This window comes from Caloenas nicobarica, chromosome 14 (assembly GCF_036013445.1).
Source record: "Caloenas nicobarica isolate bCalNic1 chromosome 14, bCalNic1.hap1, whole genome shotgun sequence".
Classification (NCBI taxonomy): Eukaryota; Metazoa; Chordata; class Aves; order Columbiformes; family Columbidae; genus Caloenas; species Caloenas nicobarica.
This window is the reverse complement of record NC_088258.1, coordinates 7152287-7179369: the sequence shown is the minus strand read 5'-3', so window position 1 is coordinate 7179369 and position 27083 is coordinate 7152287. Positions and strand designations below refer to the sequence as shown.

General features: G+C 36.4%; 1 protein-coding gene across 10 annotated transcripts in view; it reads left to right on the top strand.

Annotated features, from left to right (window-relative positions):
- Positions 1-24098, top strand: part of TRRAP (transformation/transcription domain associated protein) — a 90176-nt gene extending 66078 nt beyond the window's left edge. For all 10 annotated transcript variants that reach the window (XM_065644477.1, XM_065644468.1, XM_065644476.1 and 7 more), the window contains 11 exons: positions 113-314; positions 1407-1571; positions 4061-4151; positions 5606-5805; positions 6579-6840; positions 13933-14158; positions 14759-14976; positions 17624-17808; positions 19476-19679; positions 20617-20811; positions 22963-24098. In XM_065644477.1, the coding sequence (XP_065500549.1) occupies positions 113-314; positions 1407-1571; positions 4061-4151; positions 5606-5805; positions 6579-6840; positions 13933-14158; positions 14759-14976; positions 17624-17808; positions 19476-19679; positions 20617-20811; positions 22963-23247 (2233 nt within the window). In that variant the 3' untranslated portion in view covers positions 23248-24098. The remainder of the gene's footprint in view (positions 1-112; positions 315-1406; positions 1572-4060; positions 4152-5605; positions 5806-6578; positions 6841-13932; positions 14159-14758; positions 14977-17623; positions 17809-19475; positions 19680-20616; positions 20812-22962) is intronic.
- The last annotated feature ends 2985 nt before the right edge of the window (positions 24099-27083 follow it).

Here is a 27083-nt window from a genome sequence, read left to right as displayed (position 1 = left end):
TGCCATTGAGTATTAAGACAGTAATTGAGTGCCCTGTCAGAAATCTGACTCTTAAATAATTCAATAACTTTTTGTTAATATAAAACTAATATTTTTACTTGTCATAATGCAGGTCTGAAGAAGCAAACAAAGCTTTTTCCGCAGCTGTGCAAATGCACGATGTGCTGGTGAAAGCGTGGGCGATGTGGGGCGATTACCTGGAGAACATCTTTGTGAAAGAACGGCAGCTTCACCTGGGTGTTTCTGCCATCACTTGCTACCTGCATGCCTGCCGTCATCAGAATGAGAGCAAATCCAGAAAATACTTAGCAAAGGTAAGATCTAGATGTTTAAAAAAAGAATTGGAGCTCCACTCCGTCAGAAAAGGCTGGGATAATATCTGGTGCCCAAATCTGTGCAATTAGAGAAATATCAGTTACGGATGGAAAACTGTAATTTGGGTGGAAGGTTTGCATACGGTTGCACGTAACTCGTCGTGGAGTTTTCTGTAGCTGTGGAACCTCTTTGTGAGAGAAAGGGGTCAGTTCACATCCAGCATTTCTACTGTATAATGCAGGGAAATATCTGCAGAAAGGCATCCTTTGGTGCTTTAAAAAGTAGCATAACTTAATGTCTGTTTATCATTACTATGGATAATTCATATTAACTTTGACTTCAGTATTGCATTATATTCCAAATGAGCCTTTTCTGTAAATTTTTACTCTAATTCAGGAGAATTTCAGCCAAAGCTCTTTGTTTTGTGTATTTGTCAGTTTGGGGATATTTGCTTTAATCTCTCTCATGATGAAAGTTTAAAAAATGATAGCAGCCTCTGAAATACAATCTATTTTGAATATGAAACACAGAGAATATTTTTTTAGATTAAAGGTGGCCTCCATTGCACTCTAAAGTTTATTGTTATCCTTGTCTGGTTGCAAAACTGTTAGTGACTTTAAGTCATTGCTTAATAGATTTGCATTTAAATTAAATTGTAGAAATGATATCATTGGGGTGGACAGTTAAAATAATTAAAACCACTCAAATACTCAAGTTCTTGCATCACAGCTAATTTATCTGTATAGCATATTTTAGCTTCTATAAACATGCCTTATTTTCCACCCACCTCCCAACCAAAAACTTTAAGAATTTGTGGAATGCATTTATGTTCATTGGCTTTTTTTCTGTCTTGTTTCCTAGCAAGTAGTAAACTTAGATTTATTTTTTTACATCCTTTAAATATTATTTTTAAGGAAAAAAATGGTGTTGGCCAGGCATAATGAATGTAAATTCTTGTGTCAAAGGCAACTTGAACACTTACAAGGACTCCACTATCATATTAATAAAATAGCTGTGATTTTTTTTGCATCGTAATGATTTATGTGTCTTGAATTTAAGCCCTGAGATGTCCTCTTGCAATTCTCTTTTAGGTTCTTTGGCTACTGAGTTTTGATGACGATAAGAACACTTTAGCAGATGCTGTAGACAAATATTGTATCGGTGTCCCCCCCATTCAGTGGTTGGCCTGGATTCCACAGCTCTTGACATGCCTGGTGGGCTCAGAGGGCAAACTCCTTCTGAACCTCATTAGTCAGGTACAGAAGATAATCACTCATTCTTTATTGTCTTTAAGCTTTGTTTTCAAGATGAAACACAAATATTTTTCAAAGCAAATTAAGAAAAATACTATTGATTGCAACTGTTGATGAGTTTAAAAATGATAAGTAGAATATTTTAAATTTCAAAGGGAGCGTTGCTTAATGAGATTAAATCCAGTGAAATTGTGTGCCGTATGTGCGTGGGGCATTATAGCTTTCCCTCTGGAATTCTGTTTATTAAATTTTTATGAACATTATAGAACACATTTAGAAATATATAGTTAAATGCTTGTAATGTAGGAGTAGGGATGAATAATTGTTAGCTTTAGTGACTAAAGGGCGAACTATTTCATTAGGGCTTTGGTTTTTATTTGACTTGATTTTAAAAAACAAGGCTCTGTCTGTCACCATCAGAAATCTTTGCCGAGGGCTTTATAAATTTTCACTTGAAGTTTAGCATGACAAATGATTAGACAAACCAGGATAAGGTTTAGGGAGTTAGATGAAGAAACTGACTTTCTGGTTTTGTACCTCTGAACTGTCAAATGTGAGTTTTGATTAATCTTGCTGTGGGTTTTCAAGGTTTCACTGCCTATTGCTGTCTGCTCTGAAGCAAAATCTAAGAATAGAACATGCATCTGTATCGCAGTATAGAGTTGTTTAGGTATGTCTGTAGACTGAGGGATAAGAAGTGAATCTTTCTGTTAATGCGTTTTTTAGATACTGTTTTGTTAGTGCTTGGTGCGAACAGGGTTCCAGCATCTTGTTTTCAGAGATGTTAAGTGTTCACGGTCTAACTTCACCTCTGTTTTAGCATGTGCACAACCTGGAAGCATTTTGATGTTCATTCATTCAGGGTCATGGAGAACAGTGGTGAAGTCCCATTAATGTACAGGTGAACAGAAGAAGCTCTTACAAGATCCTGTACCCCAGGCCGCTCCTGGCTGCCGTGCTCCACTGTTCCCTCAAAACTGGCCAGGGACAGCTGTTGTGCTCAGTTCCTCACAGTGTTTATTCTTCTTTCCTTCCGTCCACTCCTGAATTTCGAGATGTGGACCTGATTATCCGTGTGGGTCCCTTCCAACTCAGGATATTCTAGGATTCTATAATATCCAGCTTCTTTTACACTGTCCCCTTCAAATCTCTGAGAATGTGTATTTTTGTAGAGAGAGATTATGTGCATGTGTGTGTTTGCTTGTGTACATAAATCTAGATAAGTATGCATGTGCACATGTATACATGTTTCCTTCCCTCTCTTTCCATAAAATTAAAATGAAACTTTGAAGAAGAGACCGTGCACCTAAACAGCTTACCAAAGCAAAGTATCTACGGCAAAACTTCTAATGTATATGGCTTGGTATTGGCTTAAAACACCAGTATGCTCATCTGTCAGCAGACAGAAAAAACTTATTTCAGTGAGTTGTAGACACTTCTTATTTGTTGAGATCTGTATACAATTTTTAGAAATCATTGTATGCTTGGGAGTCCTGCTGTAGTTGGGGCTCAAGCTCATAAGCATCACAGATATTTTTGTTTATCTTGCCTTTAAACTTCGGGTCCGTGAAGGAATATAAAAGAAAAAAAATGAAATTTTCTGTGTTACTAATTTAAAACTTAAGTGTGCATAAGTACTAGAACCTAAACCTTACAATTCTCTTCAAATAATTTACTCTTGAATTACAGCATGAAGCTTATGTCAGGCCAGTAATCTGCCATAAATATCACATTACTGAACAGTGAAGTGCCATTGCAAAATTTCTACTACTTACCATACCCATTTGGATGGAGGAAGAATCAATGATTTAGTAAACTTGTGGTTGGAGAAACCTCTAATCATGTCTTAAGATGTGCTCTATTGCGGGTGGTACTTAGACACATTGTTGCTTTAATACTTTAATAGATACTGAGATGTACAGATTTTAAAGGGGATGCTGAATGTTAATATCTCTCTAACGTTTTTGGTTTGTTTTTTTTTTTTTTTTTAAATGGAAGCCATAAAATGGTTTTTATTTTGGGGTGAAATTGGTGTCCTCTTACATTAAGTGCCACAATTAGGAGTAAAGTTAATCTCTAATGGGCCTTCTTATCAAGTATCGTGGGGCTTGCTGGGAATTGTGGCCTCATTTAAAGACTAACCGCTGTCATTATGTCCATTTTCTTCCATTATGTACATGAGTAAGATCTTTGAGCTGGCCCAGCTGGTACTCTGGCATTATGCTGTTGTCAGGTTTATTAGGCAATATGATCTGGAAGCCTTAATTAGTTAATGCCTTAGCAGTGTGTGTAGGGAGTTACCATTTAATCCTCTTTGGGTTTCTGTTACTGAATGAATCTTTAATTTCTTAGTTTTCCATAAGCTGTTATTTAACACAAGGAGCTGATTATTACTGAATTGCACTCCTTTACAAAGAGACTCTGTCTGTGTTGCTCTGATCTACAGTAAGTTTCCTTGACTGAGAAATATGTACATGTGTGTCTCCAAATAGGTGGGAAGAGTCTATCCCCAAGCTGTGTACTTCCCCATCAGGACCCTCTATTTGACCTTGAAGATAGAACAACGAGAGCGCTACAAAAGCGGTGAGCTTGCCGGTGATCAAATTGTTTGGGCTCTTTGTAACTTAGTTATTATTTTGAGTTTCACTTGATTTTACTGGGAAAATGGTTTCTCTAGAAATCATACCAACTTACCAAGGCCAAGGAAAAAAATATTGACAAGCTTTGTTTTCATTCATCTGTTTCTGTGAAATTAAACCCACAGATGACTTGAGCTGTCTTGAATTTTCTTGAATAAAATATTCACCAATAGTTTCATCTCCTTCATTCTTGTATCACCTTATTTATTGAGAATCACATGGTTTTTATTGTATTTTCATCTTTAAAAATTGTTGGGGAAGTAGCAAATTCTTGGATTACCAATACAGAAGAGCATCATAGTTTTCTAAGATGTTCTAGTCTAATTTTGATTAAAAGCATGAACCATGTGACATTTACTTTCTTTCCAAGTCTGTCAAACTTTTAAAGATATTTTAACGAAAGATGAATACTCTGTAATTCTCCACAATAACTTCTTATGGTGAATTTTCAAGTAAGATGAGCATCTACATTTACACAAAATAAAATCCTATTTAGAATTGTTACGTCAAATGATTCCCCAGAGTTAAGTTCTCCTTTTGTCGTGTATAATTTCATGGGAGTCCCAGGAGAGCTACTTGAAGAATTCTAGCTCCTGATCTGTGTTACAAAGTGTGTTGTGAAAAAAAGAGCAACGCGGACCCTTTGGAGCTGGTCCAGAGGAGGCCACAAAGATGGACACTCCTTTGGAGGAGGAGGAGATGCCCACATACCCCAACACTTCACTACATTCATATCCAGTGACAGAGGTTTCCGTGCCAAATTCTTGATGTTGCCACATGCACATCTAGAGAGAACCAGAAAATATTTTTCTGTAGGTTCTGCCACAATCTGCTCCCCTATTGCTGGGTTGCTGTGTGAGGTAGTGGGGCGTCATCTGAGAAAGCAAAACTCTGCTGGGTCACTGAGGTAGTTGTAATGCAAGAGACCGGTTGTACTAAAAGATACACCCTGCGATGATTTGTGTGTTGTTGGCACCAGCAGGTTTATTTTTCACTTAAGTGTGAAAGGTCTCCCCAAAAGGGAGGGGAGCAAAACCCCCATAATGTAAATAATTTCATCCTATATTGAACAATGTCAATTACTTCTAGGGCATGGTTTGGTAGTGTGAAAGCTAAGGCTACACCTCCCATGTGTTTTTAAACAGTGTTTATATTGCTCTAAGTTTGTGAAGCCTGTACCACTGAACAGCATTTGGAGCAGAGTGTTTTCTTTCAAAAAAAAAAAAAATTCTTTCTAAACCCCACAATTTTTCTCAAATTTTTTGAAATTCAGTAGGTAGTACATGATTAATACTTAAAGCAAATCTAAAGCAAATTCTTGGAACAATTTATTTCATGCAGGCGTCTATCAAGTTGATGAAAGGTAATTTTAATGTTTTTAAATTTTCCACTTTCCAGATTCCGGGCAGCAGCAGCCAAGTTCAGTTGGAAATCAGTCCCACTCTGCCTCAGATCCTGGGCCAATCAGAGCCACTGCGCCAATGTGGCGATGCAGCAGAATTATGCATATGCAGCGAGAATTACATCCAACACTTTTGTCTTCTCTGGAAGGCATTGTAGATCAGATGGTCTGGTTCAGAGAGAACTGGCATGAAGAGGTATTTGGCTTTAATACGCTTTCGTATGTATAATACGTATCATCCGAGGAAAAGTTAACTGCAAAATATTTATCTAGAATTATTTTTAAATATTAAAACATAACTATTTGTTTTGATTGGTAAACTGATTTATTTGTAGAACTGATGGTGCTGATTGGAGTTTTAAGGAGCTTGGTTATTTCTGGAAGAAATACAGAGGTTTCCCAACACTATTAATTTGATGAAGGCCTCGAGAATATAAGCTATTGCTTGTACTAACTGAGAATTTATATTCTTATGCTAAGTTTCACAGATAGCAGTTTTCTCCTTGATCTGGTGGTCTGTGACGTGGTGATTGTTCTCTGAAGTTTGAATTGTAACAGAGCAGATGGACATGCCACTTCACTTCTGTTATAATATTTGCCTCTCAAAGTCTCAGGCTATTCTATCCTGTCTACCTACAACAGTGTTTGCTTGAAGGAGGATTCCTCATATCACATAATTTTCTAATATATCACAAAATATGACATCTAGAACTTAGCTACTGTCAAAAGAGCACGGTGTACTTTGTGGCACAGCATTTCCACTGCCCAGTCTGTTCAGTTGCAGGGCCAAGAAGAATCAGGGCTGTCATTGTGACTGAACCTCTGATGCAGTTTAAAAATATAGTTTTAAGTAACTATTTCAGAGAGGATAAATTTACTATATAAAATGCAGTGCAGGAATAAATACTTGGTGTCACATCAGAAGGCCTAATCTTCCTGACTATTTTGTCTTTTTTTTTAAATCCTTAGGTTCTTAGACAACTGCAGCAGGGCTTGGCAAAGTGCTATTCGGTTGCCTTTGAGAAAAGTGGAGCCGTTTCAGATGCCAAAATCACTCCTCACACACTAAATTTTGTGAAGAAGTTAGTCAGCACTTTTGGAGTAGGTCTTGAGAATGTCTCTAATGTGTCCACCATGTTTTCGAGCGCAGCCTCAGAGTCTCTGGCTCGGAGAGCACAGGCAACAGCTCAAGATCCCGTCTTCCAAAAGTTGAAAGGGCAATTTACAACAGGTAAATGTTTAAAATGATTTTTTTAAATGTTACTTTTAATCTTCAGAGAAATTTCCTCCCTTGATTTGAACTGTGAAAACATTCTGCTTTTTTATTCTTCTTCCAATATTTTCCCTGAGAGAAATTACAGAAAATAGCACCTTTCTGTCATTCACCAAACCTGAAATAGTTTGTTGCAGTCTTGTGTGGAGTAATAAAGATAATTCAAGTGAAAAAGAGACCTTGCCATAGAGAACGAGTATATTGTTGCATTTTTATTACCTAAAACTGTGATCGAATCGCATATGTATTTAAAGATAAATTAGATTACTTCACTATAACCGTTTTGCAAATTGCATAGAACTGCCTGCTGTAGATGAGGGACAATAATGATCTCTATTTTATGGTGGTATGAGAATTTAATGAAATATTCACCCCAGAACTCCAAACTGACAATATGGTGTCAAGTCTTTCAAAACAGTCTACTTCTGATGAATAAGATTACTTTTGTGTTTTGGATAACTAGATTATAAAAATCCTATTACACGAATTTACGTCATTGTTAGGTAAATTGAATCAATAACTTTAATCAGATCTAATAAAAAAGATACTTAAGGGAAGTAGCTTTTTTCCTTCATTTGTTTTCTCTGTTTCAGTGGAGTTGCATATTTGAGTATCTCATGTTGATTTAAAATTCTGAGAAAAGCTTGTGTACAGTAGAGCATGTTTTTGCTATATTTCATGAAAAGTGTTAATGTCATGCAGCTATGTATGACAGAAGATGACATTGATTGGCATCAGTGTTTTGGATTGTCAGGATTTTGAGGTTTGCATGTATCTATTTAAACTACATCTGCTTTTCTTTAAAGTTAACTGTAGAATTAGAGGAAAACGAATAAGTAACTATAGATAGGTGGTGGTATGATGGGGTTTTTTGTTTGTTTGGTCGGGTTTTTTTAACTGGAGAATTCAAACTTAGTAGTTGTTTAAAACTGGAAAGATAGAATTTTTGTGAAGACCTGGGTTTTAATCTTTTTCTGAATCTACTGTTCTCTTTCCCTACTGGGACTGACTTAGATGATTCTGGCATGAGTAAAAACTCTGTCATCTTAACTTTTATAGTGACTTAAAAAACATCCCCTTTCCACATCAAGCTGATTCCTCTGCAAAAGTGAATCTTGCATTGAAAAGTTATTCTTTTTAGAATCCTAAGTTACATAAAATTGCCTTTAAGTTAAAACTATTTGAGGTCAACACAGCTACTGAGCTTTTGCAGAGTTTAACAAGTAGACTTGTGGTGTTTTTTCAAGCATTTTACTGATAATGTTGTGAAAACCAGTGAACTGAGGGGAATCTTGTGAAAGTAACTTGGTTGTGGATATGACCTACATATCTTGTGCATGCGATGTACTACATGATGTCCTTTTTGAGGCACAACAGTTGCATGACAGCAGATAATGAAAGTCCTGAGCCATATGATTAAATTTTTAATGGATGAAGTGTACTAGGGGGGAGGTGGGAGTTGAAGTATTTTGTGTGTCTTTAATGGAAGCGTACGGGGGTGAGGGGGAACCAACAACAAAAAACCAAACCCAGAAACATTGGGCGGTGATTAATGGGATGAAATGTAACAAGTCCAAGTGCTGGATTATATATCTAGAATGGAGTAATGTTGGGCACAAGTCTAAATTAGGAAAAAAATTGAGAGCATTTTCAGTTGCTGTTGTGTATTTTTTGCATGTCTTTATGATACGTAAATAGCAGTTAAGTTTTTCAGGTTTGCTGTCTAATCACAGCATGTATAAAGAATGGTATGGAACAAAATATAAAACAAGGAACAAGAATACAGGCCTGGACATAAAAATCGTGCGAAGTCATCAAATGCAATGTGTTTCTTACTAATCTTCAGTGTAATAATAATGATTACTCTATGTATTTTTTTGTCGAAGAGTTAATGTTTTCTTTTTCAAATATGATTAAACATTAATGTCTACAGGATTAAAAGAATTATTTTGCTTAGTGATAAATTTGATTTTATTTTAATCTAATAAATTCAGTGTTTTAATTCACAAATCAAATGTGGGAAAACAGAAGAAATTAAACCGGTCTGTATACTTATGCATTTTTGTATTTAATTCATTATGTGGAAAAATAAAACAAGTTTTTTATTAATTTTGTAATAACGGTAAAATGTACATAAATAAATAGGATTGTAATTACTGTACTGAAGATACCAAAGGCTGTTTTAACATATGAGAAACCGTTTGTAAATCATGCCTGCTGTGTCCCTTTGTCACACTAGAAGGTTCGTGTTTGTTTTGTTCATTCTCAGTACCAGTTGCATTTCGATGATGGACAGATAATTACAGCGGTTGCCTTCATTTCAAAAGTATCCAAGCCGAGGAGCTGTCTTGGAGTAAACTGTTTTCTTCAGTTATTTCCAGATTAATGTTGACAGCTATGTTTTATAGACACTTTCAACTGTTTGGTTGCATAATCTCCTCCACCAACATCTGAGTTGCCTCTTGATTCCTGTTTGGAGCCACTGGGGACTCTCACACCATTTCTTACGTGCTAAATACTTCATCTGCAGCCGTCTGCACTGTTGGAGCTTTGATAGGTCATCTTTTTCCATCCTAACATTATATATTTTAAACCCAAATTTCTCTTTGAATTTTTTTCCTGGAACTTCAAATGCATAGTTCTTTGACCATCTGTTCTTTGTTGCTTCTCTCCTTTTCTGCTAAACCTTTGACATCAAAGAACAGGCAAATGCTGAGAAATGCTCCCTTTGAGAGCTCTCTCAGCTGTGAAAGGAGGGGAAAAACTGCCTCAATTGTTCTTTTGTGGGCAGATGACAGTTTAGAGTTTGGATCATGCTTCTTTCTGCAACCATCTCTCCACTAAAGCTAAATATGAATGGAAAATTCCAAAATATACCCTTAAAGGGCAAGATAATTTTCTTGAGAGTTTTGGCACCTGACACAATGAATTCTGCACTGCGAATGGAAACTCTGTAATCACAAGGAAGCTTCTTGAAGTCCTACTGTTCCGCTAAAGTGTAGGCAAAGGGCAGAGAGAAGAGCTCTGTTATTCATTTTCAGCTTTTTTAAGGTTTTTTTTTATTATTCTTTTCTCAGAGTGAGCATAGCATCACTGGGCTGCTCTTTCTTTGCTTCCATTCAAAGTTTTAAGTAACAGGACTTTATCCAGAAAATCCAGATCAAGAATTGCAGTCAGCATCATATTTGACCTTGGTCTGGTCTTTGCAGTCTTAATTTTCCAGAGCTGAGCAATAAACCAGAAATCCTACGTCACGTTTCTGCTTACTTGTCACTGTTTGTTGGCGCTTTCCCAAAGTTCCTGTGAGATTAAAAATAACCTTTGGGAAAGCACAGAGTTTATAAATGTCTGAATCATCATGTCAAAAGCAAGACAGGTCTTCTCTCTTGGAGAATGCTTGGATCTTCTTCGGTATCACATGTATAAAGGATTTGAACTGCTCTGCAAAGCTAAGCTTACATTTCAGCCCTAAGTGGCATCTTACATGATGGGTGTCCTGGCTTTTTAGTTGAAGATCTTTAGGTTTTGAACTTTAAGTGTGATCAGACTTTGCTTATGGTCAGAAGAATCTTTAAAATCTTGCAAATGAACTATTGCTTGCTCTAAAAGCATTAGTTGCTTGTTACTTTTCACTGATTAGAACTGTTTTCTGCCAGTTTATTAGAAGGCTTTTTTTTTTTTTTAGTTGTTAAGTCTTAGTTTGAAGGTGTGGTTTTGGTTGGGTGTTTTGTTTGTTTTGTGTGGGGTTTTTTTTTTGCGTGCGTGTGGTTTTGTTTGTTTTCTTCCTTTTTTTTTTTTTTTTTTAATGCTGTATTAACATTCCGTAGGTCAAGGGTTTGGGGGGCACAGGGGGCTTGGTACTCTAATTGCGCTAACTCAAGTGTATCTTGCCAATTCTGCTGGGTTGGATGGGTTCAGGTAGCAATTTTTGAGGCATTCAAGACTTTGAATGAACACGTGTGTTTGAAATACATATATCACACTGTAAAGTATTTAGAAGCGTTGAGAACAGAGAGCAAGCTTCTTCAATTGCAGTCTGTATCATGGTCTTCTGTGAATATCTCCCTAAAGGTGAGGGGGTAAACTTCCTATTCTGTTTTAGACCAGCATGTGTTAGCTTGAGAAAGATGTTCTCTGGTAGTAAGTACTGAGAAAGTGGATTTGTTTGAAACGAAAATACTATTTATGTAGATGCCTGCAAAGCAGAGAGACGTACACAAGCAATATCTGGCGTTGCATTTCCCTTTCTTCTGGCTGAAGTGATTTTTCTTCTCAGATTGGCTCTCGGTGACAGGAGCAAAACCACTAATTGAACTCTCTGGTTTTCCCATCTGCCACTGGGAAACAAACTATAACAAAAATCTTAAAATAGGCATTTCAACAACTAGAGAGATTCTCATGTCGAACTGAATGACCTCTTTTTTTTTTTTTTGGTAAGGAATATATATTGTTGTGTATTTTAACTACTTTGGTGATTCACATTAGCACAAAACCTAGTTGCAGTTTGGGGATACTTTCCTGCACTTCAGGGTTTCAGGAGATAAACGATTCAATAATTTTGTCACTTCCATGACATGATTTACTCCCACTGCTCACTAGAGGGTAGGCTTGGGATTATAATATAGAGATATTGCAATAGATGCACTGCCCACAGCAGGTAGAAAAAGAAAAGGGAATATTGCAGAGTTATGCTGATTTCTAAGATACATAAATATGAAGCTGTATTTTTCATTATAGACTTTTTTCTCATAGAATTGGAAAGGGTTTGTATGTGCTGTATTTTCACTCTGTTTTGGGCTAGTAGGCTTAAGACTTTGACTGAAAGCTTTTAGCGTATCAGTATATTGTGGATACCCAGTGAAGTCTGTTGGGTTATGTGTTGTCTGAATATTTTGTTTAAGCAGCGAAATAAAAGGAATCTCAGGCTGTGTTATTTTATTTGGTAATAGTATCCTGCACATGTAAAGAAAAGAACTTGGAAAAAATAATGTATAGAGTGATATGAGCTCTTCTGGCTAAATGAACAAATGTTCTGAGATTGTTGTAAGAGGAAGTCTTGTGGATAATCAATTTCGAGTGGTTTTAATTGTTGTTGAAAAAAACTTTTATGTGCAGTAATTGCCATGCGTACGTACTCGGTCCTCTATTAACACACTTGCAGATAGGCGCTTGTAGCATATTTGTGTGGTCAAATTTCTCCTTCGAGCAGCATTCGTGATTTTTTTTTTTTTTGTTAGTTTGGTTTGGTTTTTGTCAACTAAAAAATTATTGTGTGTATGTAACATACCGAAACATAGGTTCTGCACTAAGATTCAAACTCGTTTTTGAGACTTAATTTTCTGTTGTATTGAATCATAATGAAGATTCTGTTCTGCTTTAGCTGTAGATCTGAATTGACATTCTCTGTTTCTTTTTGCTGTTTCTTTTACACTTGTAACATGGTGAACTTAAAATGGTGTCTTTTACACTGTGGTACAGAAGGGCTTTCTAAAAAAAATTCAAGTCTTAGTTAGCTTGCACGATTTGGGATGCCATAACTAATGAGGTTTACAGAGAGAGCCATTTATCTTCTTATCCAATTGTGTTTAATCTCTCATTGCTGTGGTACTGAAGTGTTGAACCATAATTTCATTTGTTTATGTGGTTTATTCACCTTCCCTCTTTTGGGAAAGTCAAACAAATTTATTTGTTTATTTATTTGTTTGGTGTGTTCTGAAACAGTAGTGAAAGCAGTGTTGAGAAAATGGCATTGTGTTGGCCCAGAAAATGGTCAATATTGGAGTGATTTCTGTTACAGAATTATCTGTATAACATATTGCAGACCATGTATTGACGTTGAGAAAGTTCTTTCTCCACTTGCACATGGGCCAGACGACCCATTTCCACACTGCAATACTGTTCGGTTGCAAAGGAAAGAGCACTCAGGCTGTTTGCATAATATTGTCATTTTTGCTTAGGCTGTCATATCTGTTCTTCCTGTGGCGGCATGCAATTGTTACTTAAGCCAGGAAAGAATAAAGAGAATTGGCTTGCAGCTCAGAATAGGAGAATAATAGTAACGGCAATTTTACTACTTGTCCTGCAGTTGCTCACAGATTCTACATTATATCCTCAGTTGAGGCTCTTTCATCCTTTTTGAAAGTAAAAAGCGTCTACTGATTTTCAAATTAATAAATCACTTTTAATGAAACAGGCAAAAAATTATAGTGCTAGACTGTAAAATAAAATTACTGTTCTTCTTGCACTAAATGGTCTGATCTAGTGTGATCGATTGGTTCATTACTGTTTCTTTCTGTGCAGTCTGGTTGGAGTATATAGACAGTCAAATGCAGTAATACGATTTAAGATTTTCACAGTATGTTCTTCTAATGTTTGTGTCACTTTAAAACAGGAAAATCTTGGGAAGTTCATTATTTATTAAATAACAGAATATTTTAGAGCTATGTACAGAAAACAGGTAGCAGACTTGGACAAGTTTAAGTTATATATAATTTTAGGACTTTACTAAAAGATTTTCTATAGAGATGAAATATTCAAGACAGCCTGTCCTTTAAAGGTGGCACATATCTATCAGCGTGTTTGGTTTGCACTGTAGAACTGTATGATTTGTTCTCCTCCAGCATCTGCTGTTGTAGGGTTATTGCTGTTGTATGATCCCGTACCAATTACTCTCCAACTGTTCCTTAAAAACTCTCATGTCTCTTCTGTGTTTGTCTGAACCTGCTAGTTTTAATTTGTCATTACGGTTCATAGGCAGCTGTATTTCTCTGCTGGACTTGCTTAGTGGTTTGCTTTCCTTTTTTTGTGTGAGTTGCTGATTGCAGTAGCTTTCTGTTCTATGATAGCGTTTGGGGACAGGGTGATGCTTTTCTACATAACACGTGTGTGTGCTCTATGTGGGTCTCCTTGAAGTATTTTGCTTGAGGGCATGTGACTGAAAGAACCTCTTTGAAAATGCAAACTTCAGACACTTGATAGCTAAATACCCTGTATAGAATTTGAAACACTGAGGATGTGTATATATATACTTTTTTTTTTCCCCTCTTTTAGACTTTGACTTCAGTGTGCCAGGGTCAATGAAACTTCACAATCTCATCTCTAAACTGAAGAAGTGGATCAAAATTCTGGAGGCAAAAACTAAACAGCTACCAAAGTTCTTCCTCATAGAGGAAAAGTGCCGCTTTCTAAGTAATTTTTCAGCTCAAACTGCAGAAGTAGAGATACCTGGAGAATTCCTTATGCCAAAGCCAACACATTACTACATCAAGATTGCAAGGTAACCTAAAATACCCTTGGGTAGTTGTGATTCTGAAAACAGAGAAGAAAGTGAAAACCTCCTGCATCCATCCATCCACTCTGTAAAAGCAGATGTTGTCTACATTTCACATATTTAAATTACATATACAGAGTCATACTTTGGTATATGCCTTTATTATTTTTATTTTATCCTCCTCCAGTGATTTTACATTGCCTAAGCAACCGCGCTGTTATATGAAGAGTATATTTGTTTTTCTTTTATGTTGATGTAAATTGAGATTAGTTCTCCTGTTGTAGTCAATAGTGGTACTAATCTTCAAAATGGTGATAAAGGTCTGACCTAATGATTAATTTTGTGCAAGAACTGTGTGTTCTTAAATAAACAGAATCAAACAGAATAGCTTTTTGACTACAAAATAGAAACCATGTGCTTGCTGGGTAATAGAGTTGTACCTTGTAATATGGTTTACTGGTTTTGTTGTTGTTTGGTCATTTCGGGTTTTTTGTTGGTTGTGGTTTTTTGTTGGTTGTGGTTTTTTGTTTTGCTTTGTTTTTACACCATGATGTAATATCAAAGGAGATTAGCTGAGGTGCTTTAATATCCTTTTCTTCCTCATAGGTTTATGCCCAGAGTGGAGATAGTTCAGAAACATAACACTGCAGCCAGAAGACTGTATATCCGAGGCCATAATGGCAAGATTTACCCATACCTGGTAATGAACGATGCTTGTCTGACAGAGTCTCGGAGAGAAGAGCGGGTGTTACAGCTCCTTCGCCTGTTGAACCCCTGCTTAGAGAAAAGGAAGGAAACCACAAAAAGACATTTGTTTTTTACAGGTACTGAAAAGAGAGATTTTATATTATTTTTAAATATATGTTATACTCAAAGATGAGAATTGCTAAAGATTTGGAAAGCTACTAATCACCGATACTGAAGTTCTGGAATATTCAGAAGCTAAATTCACATCTGTCTAGGTAATTAGTCTTTTCTGGCACTGTAGCACCTCTCTAAAGAAGTTGATTGCTTGTGATCCTAGGTTGTTTTTAGATGAGTTAACACAAATCATTTATGGTATAAAGTTCAGTTGTGAATAACATACATAAGGCAGAGGAGGCACATGGGATCTGTTGCTATGGAAATGGATACATGTACTTCAGAATAAGCATTTAGAGACGACTGGGGAGGGTCAGAACTTTTTGTCCCCAAGTTGCAGTATATGAATATTGAATTTCTTTTACCTGTTCCACATAACACAGAAGAAGAAAGAATTTTCTTTTTTTTTGTAGAGCTTTGAATTATATATATAGCCTCTGAATTCTCTATGAGAAAATATCTTTCTAATTTTTGAAGTAGTTTATATATCCATGGTGATGTTTACTTTCAGGCAGGTATACTGACTGATTAGCTGTTGCTAAATAAAATCCATTCATAATCTAGATATTGGATGCAGGACTTCCATTGGGTGTACTTCTATGATCCTGTAAAAGGTTACTTGGTTTGGAGAGTGCATTTTGCCAACAGCACCACCTGGCAATGTTTAAACATTACAGAATTAACAAACATGATGGTAGGAGGCCCTGATGAGGAGAGTTAAGGAGGGTTCCAATATGTTTTATGTGTATAAATTGTCAAAATACTCATGTAATAAAACAGTCACATATTCAGGCATTTCAAAACAGAGACAGTCCTAACACACAGCCTTAATTCTTTCTTTTTCCTTGTGTATCTTGTCTTTTTCATGTGTTGATTGTAAGTAATTCATTAATGAAGTGAGAAACAGAGAATATCAATCTTGCCTGGCAACATACTTCATCTCCTCCTGATTCAAATACTGATATAAAGGCTTTAAAATAGTTCAACTCTTGAGTTTCCCAGATACTAAGGCTGGCAAGTTCCAGCTTACAGCTGTGCAGTTACTTCATATTAATATGTAAATAATAATCATTTCAGAAGGTCAATGAATCATTTACCAACTTAATATAAATGAGTTCTGTACATTGCATTAGTCGGTTCTAATAATCCTTGGTTAGTGAGCAAGAAATATATAATGGATAAGGGAAACTTTAATCGAAGGCACTAAGACAAAGCTGTTACTTTGCTGTTGTCCTTTCAAATAGTGCTGAGCTCTGATTTTAAAAAAGCATGGTTTTATCAGTCCTCCTCTTTGAGCTAGTAGTATCTATTGGCATGAAGTTGCTGTCATGAGTTTAGGTCACCAGATGATGCAAGTTGCACTTACTGAGCTAGAAATGCATATTTGAGTTCTAACTTTAAAAAGACTGAAATGTACAAGTCAAAGGATTTGTTATAACAAAAGATTAATGTAATATCTCTACATATGTGATGACAATTTTGCATAACTCTGAGGCCAAAATAAAAGAAATGCAGTCGAAAGATATGATAAACAAGGCTACTAATACAGAAATATATCCTCTATATAACATGATTAGTAACATCACCTGTTTTACTTCAAGGAACAGTTTTTCAACTATAGTGTTTTTGGAAATAATTCTGTACCTTGTGGTTTGAACCTAAAGAACATTTGTTCTTTGCTGCCAGATGTTAATGGGAGCAGACCAGAAGAAACAGCTCATTAACAGCCCGTCCTTCTGCAGAGTGTATTTTCTTCTTTAAGACTGAAGAAATTACATCAAATAATTTAAATGCATTTAAGCAACTTTTCCCTGTATTTCCGAGGTTAATCGTTACAGCTTCTGAGAGAGCTGATGAGAGAACAGTTCTGGTGGTGGCTGGAGGTCTCTGTCAAACAGTGTCATGGAAGGGGCCGTGTCTTTCTTAATGTACATGTAGGTGGGGATGCACGGAAGACTCAGTAGGATGAAACATCTCTTGAGCACCATCAAAGTGCAAATAAGGTTTTTGCAAGTTTACTACTCTTCAAGGAAAAGCTCAATGACTTAAATTTTATTATTATTGAATATTTCCTTGTGTTTTCCCAATGTTATTTTCAAATAGTGTCATTTAAACATATATTCTTCAACTATATTCAGATTTTTTTCCTCCAGTTTTTCGGAATCACTTTAAATACCCTGTTGAGTTCTGTAGTTTTGCTCTTCAGAGTGATTTTTATTGACATGATGTCATGTAATCAGATACTACAAACCAGTTTGCATCTGAACAAAATATCACTCTCTTTTCTGCAGGTAAAGTAGGAAGAATAACAAGTTCTCAATTTTTTTGCTAATATAGTGGAGATGTTTCTGTTAAGATTAAAAAAATTGCTGTGTTACTTGCTTTCTTTTTAACTGAGCTTGTGAATTAGTTATGAGTGTAGTAATAACAATTTTCTCTTGATACACTTCAGTCGATTATCACAGTCATGTTTCAAGGGCTGATACTTGCATGCTAGTTCTTCTGTTAGTATTTGGGTTATGGTTTAACTGTTTTCCTTTGTTCTGCTCTCTCTGTGCCATCCCACACCCCTCTCCCCGTCCTCTCTCATCCTCCTCAACTGACTCCCAGTCCCCCGAGTTGTAGCAGTTTCTCCACAGATGCGTTTGGTTGAGGACAATCCCTCTTCTCTTTCCCTGGTGGAGATCTACAAGCAGCGCTGTGCCAAGAAAGGCATCGAGCACGACAACCCTATTTCTCGTTACTATGACAGACTGGCAACGGTCCAAGCACGGGGGACTCAAGCTAGCCATCAGGTAGGAGACTATATCATGAATTTTAATCAAGAGCTTACATTCTACTGTGTCCAATCCTTCCCCTCCACCTGACCCTTCACCTCTCATTTGATGTGAGACACATATTTTGCAGAAGTGGTATTTTGGGTTTTTTGTGTGGTTTTGGTTTTGCTTAATGTTTTTTTGGGAACTCTTATATCTCTTTGGTGTTTTAGATTATCTTGGAAAGCTAAAAGGAAAGCTGTATTTGTTTTACTGTAGGCTTTTTTGAGTAACTGCAACTGAAAACAGACAAGGCGTTGATTGCTTTTTGGCTGTTCCAGATAGTGCTTTGAAAATAATTAATTGATAACATGAGAAACAGCATTTCTGATTTACATAAGCAGTTACAGTATGATATGGGATGCAGGCTTCCCTATGTTTTTCTTATGTATCTCCTAAAATTGCCAGTGTATTCATTTCATCTAAATCGAATAGAAACAGTTGAGTAATCTCACCCTAATAAATGGTAGTACTCAGAGAGAACAAAGCTTCCTCTCTCTGTAACCTCCATCAAACATCCCATTGTGATAAATAAGTTTATTTTATGTTTTTTATCTTAAGGTTAATGCAAATTCCCACATAAAATGCCAGTCTCATTTCAAATCTAGCTATTAGAAAATACACACTATACATGTATCACAGACATCATTTAGTAAAACTATCTTTTCAGGCTTTGTTACAAAATAAAATGGAGTGTTACACAACATCTGTTTCTATTTTGAGAAGTTTTCCTTCAGGTTATGAAGCTCTTTAACAACCATTTAATTGAAGTTAGTATGACTATCATGCTTTCTGATGTAATAGGACAGAACCTAACTTTATTTCTTTCTCTAATTAATTAGGCTAGTATATGCTCCAGTAATTAAATATTTTGGTAGATTGCACATGTTTACATCTAAGGAAAAAACTATTGCACAGCATTCACTTACAGAACCAGTTGAATACAGCTCTCAGCTTTTATCTTTTTATATTTTTGAAGTAAATTTGATGTAATAATACATGATACAAATTACCCGGTGTATTTCCCTTTCTTGTGTGATAAAAACCCTTTACCTTCTACCCTGTATATGAAGAAACTATAGAGAGCCATCTTCAGGTTGCATGTTTTGTAGGTGCCATGTATAATTTCAAATCTTGCCCTTAACGTTTAAAATAAAGGATTTTATTTTATTGCTGCAAAAGGTATATCCAGCTGAAGCTAGAGAATAGTGAAGTATGTTCCGTTAGTTTCCCATAAGGAAGTGTAGCATCGTGAGCTGAACGTTTCTTTAGCTCACATCTGATTTTCTTCTATGTCTCGAATAGAAGATATTTCAAATCGAGTTATGTAACGTTCCAGTCACAGGTTTTCTGACAGGCCTGTTTGCAGTTCTCATGCTTATATGGTTTTATTAAAAATCTAGTATTTTCAGATAAAGAATATTTTCTAGCTGTGCAGAGGATGGGCTAACAAAATATTATGTGTGTTTTGACAAAGAAGTCAGAAAACAATGTTGGATTGAAAGCGTCCCAAGTTCAGGATGCTTTTCCTAAAATGGGACACAGCAGTTGAGAGAAGAAGTTTGGTAGTTGCTCTTGGCAGACTCGTCTGTTGCTAAGAAGTGTATTAAAAATGACCTCTTTCAACTAATATTTTTCATACGTAGGTGCTCAGAGATATACTTAAAGAAGTACAGAGTAACATGGTGCCGCGCAGTATGCTGAAGGAGTGGGCTTTACATACATTCCCCAATGCCACGGATTACTGGACTTTTCGAAAGATGTTCACCATTCAGTTAGCCTTAATTGGCTTTGCAGAATTCATCTTTCATTTGAATAGACTCAACCCTGAAATGCTGCAGATTGCGCAGGTATGATTTAGTTTGTTCTAGATGCATACTGTCATCTGTGATCAAATGGAAATTTGGACTATACTTTTGAAATGAGTCAAAACGGTAATGCGACATACATAATTAACAGTGCATTTCAGCAGGCTTTTCATTTATATGTGATTGCACATCATGTAGGTAGTAATTTAAACTGCAGTCCCTGTGGACATCAACTCTATCTAGCTTCTGTGGTAAGAATTTAGAACTTTGCAAAATAGTTCTTAGATTTTGAAATAGTTCATGTAAATGACTGATAAGTCTCTCTTTCTAGTCCTTCAAATATATTGCTTTGAATATATCTCTATGTCAAACAGATTTAAAAAAAAAAATTAGAACTTCGTTTTCTTAAAGGGGAATACCCTTGTTCAAATACTGTTCTCTTTTCAGCATTGCCATCACGTCAAGCTACAACTCCTATTAACAGTGATTTTTCTGTTTTAACATTTAAAATGAGGCTTGCCACCTTAGTAGGGCAGAGGTGGTATATATTAAAGTCTTACTGCCATTTTAATGTATGGAGGGTTATACTTCATATAGCGATTAAGATTCTTTAATCCCTCTAGATAAGTATTCAGCTGCTTACCCAGAGTGAACAGTGCATAGAGAACAGAGATCTGTCTATTTGCATGATTCATTATAGACCATGCTACAGAAGAATCTGTTCCTTAAGTTTGATATTGCAGTAATTTGTATTTAGTAAAGGAGTTTGGACACATCTTTTGAGAGAAGACCTGACTTTGTGCATGACTTTAATTTTAACGTTTTTGCTCAAAAAATGTTTGACTGAACGAGTAAAAAGCCGTTGGAGTACTATTTGTGCTCTGAATATAAACGGGAAACAAAAATCCAACTTCTTTTATTTTCATTAATGAAAATCTGCTTCTTTAATTAATTTTGTGCATCTTGCTTTTAAATCCAGGATACTGGCAAGCTCAATGTAGCTTACTTTCGCTTTGACATTAACGATGCTACTGGAGATTTGGATGCCAATCGTCCAGTTCCATTCCGGCTTACACCAAACATTTCTGAATTTCTTACCACCATCGGGGTGTCTGGTCCACTGACTGCATCTATGATTGCAGTAGCTCGTTGCTTTGCACAGCCCAACTTCAAGGTTTGTATATCTTTTGAAAGGTTGTTTGCAGGCATGTTAAATCTGACATTTTATAAACTAACCAGCACTTTCTTGGTTAAGGTCATGACGGAAACCAGCTGAAATGTTTGCAATTTGCCTTTTTGGAAAGAATTGGAGGAAGATAGGTGTAATTTAATTTTTTGTCCAAACGTGTTTATTCAGGCTGACTGTTTCAGTGCTCCAGCCTCATAAATCATTACAAATTCTGGCAGTGGTAAATAGTAAAATGACAAATGCAACATAATCTAGAATCTTCATAATAATCTGCGACTAGAAACGTGTCTTGGCCCTTTGTTAGCGGAATAGAATGCTAAAGGTATGCTGCTACTTTGATGGATTCTAGCTCTTTGCAGAGTGTAGTTTTCTAAAGGAATTGTCTACCTTCCTTTTAAATTCTAATGCTTTCCAAAAATGAGGCATCTTGCACTTAGGCAAGCAATTTGCACCAGAAAGACATTGCACATAATGTACTGTAGCTATGGTGTGAGCTAGTTACTTTTCAAAAGATGGAGAATATTCTAAAGTGATTTTTTTCTTTATCTATAATACAGAAAGCTGTGTTAGACTATTTTTTAATCATGTATCATCTTCCCTTACAAAGCCATGCATATCCATGCAAATGAATTCGCTGACATCACCTGTTGTTTCAAAATCCGAATGGTGTATGCCCAGTTAGACTTGCCACATAGATTTGGTGCGGCCCCACCTTGAGTACTGAGTGCAGTTTTGAGTGCCTCAGAGTCAGGATATCAAACCATTAGAGCGTCTCCAGGGGAGGGCGACCGAGCTGGTGAAAGGTCTTGAGGGCAAGACTGGAGAGGAGTGATGGAGGTCGCTGCTGTTTTTCAGCTGGAGGTGAGGGTGCCCTCCGCGCTGGCTGCGGCTTCCTCGGCGGGGAGGTGCTGATGTCTCTCTGACCAGCGACAGGACACGAAGTGGAATGAATCTGCCTCACGGCATGTTCAGATTGGACATTAGGAAAAGGTTGTTCACCGAGAGGGTGGCTGGTCACTGGAGCAGGCTCCCCAGGGAAGCGGTCATGGCACCAAGCCTGTCAGAGCTCAAGGCGCATCTGGACGACACTTTTAGTCATATGGTTTAGTTTGGGTGGTGCTATGAGGAGCAGGGAGTTGGATTCAGTGATCCCTGTGGGTCCATTCCAAGTTGAGATATTCTGTGATTCTATGATTCCTTGACGATCAGAGGACAGGTGCGCATTTATTTTTTCTGGAACATTGGGTGCCCAGCTCTGTTCAGGCATGTTGTGATTATTGCTTCAGGTTATTTATCTTTTGCATTTAAGAGGAATACTTCTAACATTTTCTGCATTTATCTTTTTCACAAATGCCCATAAAATGTATTTAATATGTTTTTGTGTATGTTGGCCTCATACTTAGGTGTGTTATAAAATGTTTTATTTTTTACGGTCAAACATTGAATTTGACTCAGACTGGGTGTCTAAAAGTTTGTTCTAGAAGGTCAAGACTGTTGGAGTTGACAGAATAATGTCAGTAACATAACTCAGTGATGAGAAAAACCAGGAAACTATTTGTTGCAGGCATCTCTTATTCATCCAAGGATAGAACTGGCCTATATTTACGTATGTATTTATATATATTACATACATATATATGTATGTTGCAGTCTTTCCCTATTTGGCAGAAAACTGTATTCTCTGAGAGCATAATCATTCTGAAAAAAACAAAACAAAACACAACCAACCAAAAAAACCCCAAACAAAATAGTTTTGCAAAGCACTTTGCACAAGACTTCTGTGTATGTGTGCATTTGTGTGGGAAAAGTCATAAATTTAGAAGAGTCCTTTAAAAATAGAATATACACGACTGTATTTTTCTATGAAGATCTTAATATATGTTATAGTTTATGTGATTTTTCATTTCTGTAGAAGTCATTGTGTTGTGTTTTCATAATGAGAGCTCTTTATGAAAAGAAAAAAAACTTGAGAGGAAATAGTAAAGACAATTGGAAGCCACACTCATTTTGAAAAGGCTGAAATTGCAAAGTGGGACCCAGAGTGTCAGAATGCTGTTTACTAAAATTTAGTTAGAATTCTATAATCTGTTGGTTCTTTGGATTAAATAAGTAGTCTGATTTTTCTCCTTCATATAGGTTGATGGCATCCTAAAAACTGTGCTACGGGATGAAATAATTGCATGGCACAAAAAAACACAGGAGGATACTTCCTCTCCGCTCTCAGCAGCTGGGCAACCTGAAAATATGGACAGCCAGCAGCTGGTTTCACTAGTTCAAAAAGCTGTTACTGCTATCATGACTCGACTTCATAATCTCGCTCAGTTTGAAGGAGGAGAAAGCAAAGTCAACACTCTGGTAGCAGCTGCAAATAGCTTGGATAATCTCTGTCGAATGGATCCTGCCTGGCACCCCTGGCTGTAACTTGAAATTTTTCAATAGCTTGTTTTGCTGCTGTTTATGGTGTGAGCCATATATTGTGTTAAGAAAATGTGAACAAAGCTTTCCAGACCGTGGCTTACCTGTCACACTGCGCCTTGTCAGTCCTTTTAATCGTGTTTACAGTAATATGACAATTTTAATTTCTTGAGGGGACATTTCCTCCTGCTTAAGAAAGGTTGTTAAATATACAACAGCAGCTTTCACAAATAGCTCAAAATGAAGAGAGGAAACTTAAATAATGTACAGAAAAATCTTATTTTATGATGATGACTATGAAACTAGCACTGTTGGATTTTGGGTCTGCCATTCTTGATAACCTACAGTATATAAATTTTTTTTATACAATAGTAATTATTTTAAAAAAAAAAGTATTCCCAGTTACTGAATTTTGTGAAATTTTAGTTAATCACTGCCCCTTCATTATACCAAATTGAAGGCACAAATAAATACTCTTCCTTTAAGTTTGCTTCAAATTTACATGCGCAAAGTTGGTTTGTACAGAGAATTTTGTACCAAATGTATAGAGGTGACTTTTTGTCATCACTAAGAAAATGATGATCAAATTGTGCTAGCTTTTCTTGGAGCACAAGCTATGTACAGTAAAAGTATAAATCAGTTAGAGTATTTGGTTTAGTTGTGGACAGTGTTTGGTGGGGGGGGTTATAAAAAGGATGGAAAAAGTCATCCTTTGATACATGTATCTGACTGTAATAGATAAAAGAGTAAACTCTTACAAAGTTATCTCTTCTTTTTTTAATGTTTAGAGTTACAATAGCTTCTTTAGAATGAATCTGTTTCACTGTAACTTAAGAAAAGATCATTTTATTGTTTCACTTGTCTTTCTGTTGTGTTAGCAATTTTTATAAAACTTTGATGTTGAGAATGTTAAATTTGTACAGAGTGATTTTTTCAAAATAAATATTTTGTAAAACTCTATGGTATTCATTTTATTTAGAGCATTTTTAATACTATGGACCAAACAGAAAAGACCCAAAAGCAAGTGTAATCTGTAATAAATGAAAACAGCCTGTATGTGATGTAGGTGATGAGTGTATTAATGAGATGTGGGTGTCATGTTCTTATGTATAATGTTGAATTTGTTTACAGAAGAACTGCACATAGGAAGTATGTATATGGCAAGAATTTCTTCATTCTTTCTTCAGTCTTTCTTCCTAGATGGTCAATTAGTGTTAGCCATCTGTTTTCTAGAAGTCTTTCTTTAAACAGAATTATCTATTTTGCATCTACAAGAAATTCAGCTTTTAAGTAATTGTTCGGAAGTCAAGATTATACCTGCAGGTGAACTCTATTAGGGGATTTCTGCTGTTCCCACAGAAACAAAGATTATCTTGGTTGCCCTACCGAAGGATGGGGCTGTCTGTCTTTTTTATTTTTTTATTAATAACCAGTCAACAGGTTCTTTAGAGATTTCAGAATAACACGAGGGGCATAACTGAAGTTAATCACTACCATTCAGCACTGTGCTCTCCGTGAGACAAGGGGAATTTCTATAAGACAATCTGGTGACTTTTCCTGGGTGGGTGAGCACCTGCAAGTCAACAGAGGAACATCCAACTCAGTGGTTACCTGCAGATGGAGGCTTGCGGTAGGTATGGCTGTAGTCAAGTCATTACGGAAAAACAAAGCAACGTTTGCTTTCCACAGGTCTCATACGCAGTTGCAAAAAGACCTGTTCCTTTCATCTTTGCAGCCATTAGCAGAACCAGTCAATTGAGAACGAACTCGAGTGTCAACAGGATGCAGGGGGACACGTCCCCGCTACTGTTCGTCGTATTCGACAGTTCTGCCAACGCCATGAGCGGCGCGGAACCTGCTGCAGGGAAGTGAGGCTGATGGACAGAACGTGTGATGTATGTATGTCTATACAAGTATATATGTAAGTACACAGACAGTTTGCAGCCATGACTGCAATATGAACTTAAAATCATTTAATTAAGTTGATGAATTTAAACCCGTTTGAAGGCCAAGTGTTAAATAGGTTTTTACTGTACGTTCGGCTGGGAGGCATCACCTTGTGATGTCAGACAGACCTTGAGTAGCAGTTATTTGGCCCAGTCTTCATTACCTTTCAGCTGGGATATTCCGGTGCTGTACTGGGTATGATGCCTTTGGTGGTTAGTACAGAATATTTTTCTATATGTTAGTTATGCATAAATGTTAGAGCCAATTAAACATAGTATATAAGATAATGTATAGTTTTGCTAGGTTAATTTATGGATTTGAACCTGTTCTTTACTTTTTGACTAGTAACAAGTACATTAGTATTAGAAATGAAGATACCTTGCACTCAAATGCATTTTTTCTCTTTGGGATATAACTATAATATAGCATGAAAAATAAAATGCAATTTTAAAATGGAAATTAAGACATTATTGACTTGAAAAGGAAAGCTTTACCCTTAGCACTCATAAATGAAAAGCAAATGTGCACTAATGTATTTATGGAAAAACGACATTTTTAGAGAAAAAGCCTGGAAAATAAACGGACATTACATTTTCATTGTAAAGTCCAACACAATATTAAGGAACAGTAATAAATTTAGCTTATTCTGTGTAGGAGCTGTAGTAATCTAATCCTAGAAGTTTCAGAATAAAAAGCGAATTGGAACTACAACTTCAGTAATGCATTCTATGTTTCTCAGAAATTATTTCACTTAGAGTATTTCCCATGCAAATCTATTTTAAATCGTTTCCTAGGCAAGATGGACCAGAGCTTTCCCAGCTGATTCACTGCTGCCATCCCCATTAGTTGGTTTAAGGGACTTAGCAAGAGCAAAGGGACTCTCCTCAATCAAGTCATGACTTTCACAGGTATCTGCTACTTCTGCTGGGTCCAAAGCAGTCAATAGTTGCTGAGGTCCAGCAGAAATGGATGATAAGCATTTACTCCACGTGATGACAGGTAAGGCTGGTCACTTTGTGGACTTGAGATGCTGGCATTTAGAGCAAGGGGCTGAAGCCTTTCTGCTTAAGGTAGTTCTTCTGTGAATCAAAGGATTTGCTGTGGGATTTGGCTGGGAGGAAGATCTTATTACTTCTCACCAGGCACATTTTGTTCTAGATTATGGTTCTTTTTCCTTGTATGATGAATAAAGCATGGCCCTTTTATTCCCATGCTTGATTTGTGTGCTTTTATATCAAAGAGAGGATGATAGAGTCATGCTGCACGTTAGTATATACAAGTGGAAGCTCAAATACATGAGTGGTAAGGACTATGTAAGGATTTAGAAAACAAACATATCTTTCTTTTTTTTTTTTTGGTGAAGACGTGCTTCCTTATCGAAATCATGTTGGCAAGAAGAATCTGAACTTCTTATAAAACAAAACACTTCCTGCATGTGTCACAACATAGTCTATATGCAGTCATTCACAACTAAGCTTAGTGCTTTCATGAAGGGAATTGTTGGCTTCCTTTTATTAAAGATTGTAACATTTGTAGCTGTGAAATATGACACATGCTGCATCAGAGGAGTTGCGGTATTTTTTCCTTAATCATTTGCATGTCTTAGATATGTCCAATTCTGGGAGATGACAGCGTTCCCTGAAAGGAAATCATCAGATAATTGAGCCACTTGTCTGTTCATGATAGAAATCATAATGGAAAAATGAGAATTTACGTTAAAAGAGACAAATTTTGTTGGTTTTAGATTTGTGGCATCTCTCTTATCTATTCAAATGTAATCCTAAAAGAAAACCTGGGGGGTGAGGGAGCAGAGCTAATAGGGAAAAGAGAGTTATTTTAATGAGGTCCCTGACAGTGTTAATGTGCAAATGTTAATACTTGGTTCCCTTATTTCA